The sequence below is a fragment of the Monoraphidium neglectum genome (genome assembly GCF_000611645.1).
Source record: "Monoraphidium neglectum strain SAG 48.87 unplaced genomic scaffold scaffold00051, whole genome shotgun sequence".
Lineage (NCBI taxonomy): Eukaryota > Viridiplantae > Chlorophyta > Chlorophyceae > Sphaeropleales > Selenastraceae > Monoraphidium > Monoraphidium neglectum.
In genome coordinates, this window is record NW_014013577.1 from 1 (window position 1) to 2,952 (window position 2,952).

The window sequence follows — 2,952 nt, forward strand, 5'->3', positions numbered from 1 at the left end:
CACCAAGGTAGGGCAGTGCGCCGTGGACTGGTGCACGTTGTGGGTGATCGCGGAGTCATGGTGGTGACAACAGTGCCCGCCAACCTCGGCTCACAGCTGGCGCAGAGCCTCTCTGCGCAGACCTCGGCTCACCCTCTAGAGCGCAGAAAGGCATTCACTAAGAAACCTCACCTGATCAAAAGGCACGCTGTTCAGCGCCCTGGCGAGGGGGTGGCGACCGGCAGACAAGAGGTTTTGAGCCAACAAGAACAGCCCTGCGCACGCTTGCGCCGTCAACAGCAAGCGGCGAACAGCGTCGTCCGGCCCCCCACACACACATACCCACCATCCCCCACCACACTGGATCATACAAACCAGCCGCACACTCAAATGTAGTGAAGCAAGGCTTGGGATCGGACGTGCGTCCGCACCTGAAAATGGCCTCCTGGGGAGGGTACACCCTGCCAGACGCCCACTCTCGCTCCAGGAAGCCCTGCAGCTGCTCGGCGTACGGCTTGCGCAGCTCAGGGCCCAGCACCTGCAGGCCCCACCATGGTGAGCATCGCACGTGAGGCGCGAAGCTGGGGCTCGGGGGCATCAGTGCGCATGCGTTTCGACGCAGAGAAGGGCCGTACCCTGCCGTTTGCGCAACAGCACGCCAAGCGGCTGCGGCCGCTGCTCGTGCAAACGGACGCTGCCCGGCGCACGGTGCGCGCTGGGGGGGTTTACCAAGGCCAAGACACAACCGTGGCACAACCGCCCTCTCGCCTACTGCTGCCCAGCACCACGTTCCACCCCCAGCCACGTGCCAGTGCCCACCTCGACCCAGGAGGGCTCCACCAGCAACTCTGACAGCCTCGGCTGCCGCCGCTCCCGCGCCGCCGCTGCCAGCGCCGCCCGCACCCCCTCCTGGTTCCTGCGGTGCCGCGCGTGACCCACCCGTTCGCTCAGGCCGCCTTGGGGCGGTGCACCCCGCAGGGCCCGGCTGTTGCGCTACAGCAAACCTATCCAGGAGCTGCGGCTGGCTGTGCAGGGCAAGGTTTGCGCGGGCCAGCCCAGTCACCTGGCGGCGACCTCGCCCATCTCCACTGTTGTCAAGGCCCGTGGCGGTCCCGCCTTCGCCGCCTTTGCCTGCCCCCTCGCCGCTGACATCAGCGCGTCAAGCCCGCTCGGCTTTTGGGCAGCAGGCGGCGGGCCCGTGCCGCCGCCGCCGGAACCTCTGCCGTTCGCACTCGAGACCCTGTGGGCGCCTGCTGCAGCTGGTGCGGGCGGAATCTGCGGGTGGCTGGCCGTGGCCGTGTCATTCCCAGGTTGGCCCCAAGAGGCGCGTTCTGCGGCCGGTGTGCTGCTGCTGGGTGGCTGCTGCTGCTGCTGCTGCTGCTGTCGTGGTGGCGAACGCACCACCGGCAGCGCTGGTCGTCGCCGGGTTGGTCCTCGAATGGGCGAGCCCTTCGGAGAAGCTGCTGACAGGGGCCCGAGGCTGGGCGTGGACGGCCCACTCTCCTGCGATTTGTGTCGGTCCGTTTCCGTGTCGTGCATGGAGGAATAGTGCCAGGCAACTCCGTGTGGCTAGCGCACACGCATCTGCGACAGCCAGCGCAACAAGCGACACAAGATACACAAGGACCGCGCTCCAGCCCAGCCCACGGCAGCCATCTAAGGCCACCTTGGATGCCTGATCATCGTTTTTGGCCCTTTTTGGCCCGGTGCTTGCAAAAAATTCGCCGATGCTACGTTGCTGCACGGCAGCGCCGCGCTTCATATTGCCAGTCGCTGCGGTGCCTGAACTATTGAAAGACCCTGGGTTCCACGCAAAGCAGGGCCTAGCACGCAGAAGCATGCGTCGATCACGGCGCCAAGATCTGTAAGTAGGCCACGGGGCTGCAAGCGGTTCTGCACAACAAAGCGATTAAGAACGTATGGATCCATACGGATGGCGAGCCTCGCCTGACCTGACAGCGTCCATTGGCTGTTCCTGCAGCAGCTTCCCGCTCTGCCGCCCTCACTCAAACTCAAATACGATGCTTACATAGACGCATTACCGACAAAAGACGAGTAAATACATCATCACCTCTGATTTGGAAGGACGTTACACAGCTTCGATGCTGCAACCACCCGCGTCCTGACACACGTACATAGCGAGAGCAAATGCATCAGACGTGGCATGTGCGCCGTCTTTCGTCAATTTTAGATGTGTCGGGGCGCTGATTGGGCGGCTGCCAAACCCACGACGCTGTGTCGAAGGCGCGACAATTTTGGGACGCCGGTGCTGCTGCCGCTGCTGCTCGTTGGCGTGCTGCTGGCCAGCGCGCCGCGGCAGGCGGTGGCAGCTCAATATGGGAGCGATGCGATATACACAGAGTATCCAGAGGACCCAGACGGTGAGGCGCACACGGCGCAGTTGGCGACCGTCACCTGCATTCCAGCAAGGGAAGGCACGACTGCGGTGGGTCACGTGGCAATGTGTGCGCAGTTGTTGTGCATGTGTGCTGCACTCAGGGCACCCATGCCGCAAATCAAGCAGTTGCTGATATGTCACATACACAGGGGGCTCGTTGAGCACATGCTGGGTTCCCGACTGCAGCGCGGTCTTTCCTGTGAAGCGATGCGTCACGGTGAGGTGGCGTGTGTGGTGTCAGACCGGATAGGTCGGCGTGTGTTGAGGTATCCCTGCTGTGTGTACCTGGTTCTTTTGAAGAATCTAGGCAGCAGGATGGCAACGCATAGATCACAACAAATGGCTTGTGGTGGCGGGTGCAAGCACAGCAGTGGTCCTGAGCTGGGCAACCACGCCGGGGATGGGATCGTGCACTGCAGACCAAGAGGAAAGGCAACTGTGACGAATTGCGGGACGCAGATGACTGTGTCAGCAACCAGTCGGCCATGGCAAGGGTTCTGTTGTCAAGAGCGCCAGTCTGGGTTGGGCCATTGCCATGAGGCCAACTGCAACATCATCAGCAGCAGAGTGACGGA

The 2,952-nt window shown here is 62.9% G+C and overlaps 1 protein-coding gene across 1 annotated transcript; it reads right to left on the reverse strand.

Annotated features, from left to right (window-relative positions):
• Positions 1-1,042: 1,042 nt before the first annotated feature.
• MNEG_0594 (hypothetical protein) lies at positions 1,043-1,518 on the reverse strand (the record flags this gene model as incomplete). Its single annotated transcript, XM_014050910.1, has 1 exon — positions 1,043-1,518. A coding segment is annotated over one exon (476 nt), but the record flags the coding sequence as incomplete, so codon positions are not given.
• Positions 1,519-2,952: the final 1,434 nt, after the last annotated feature.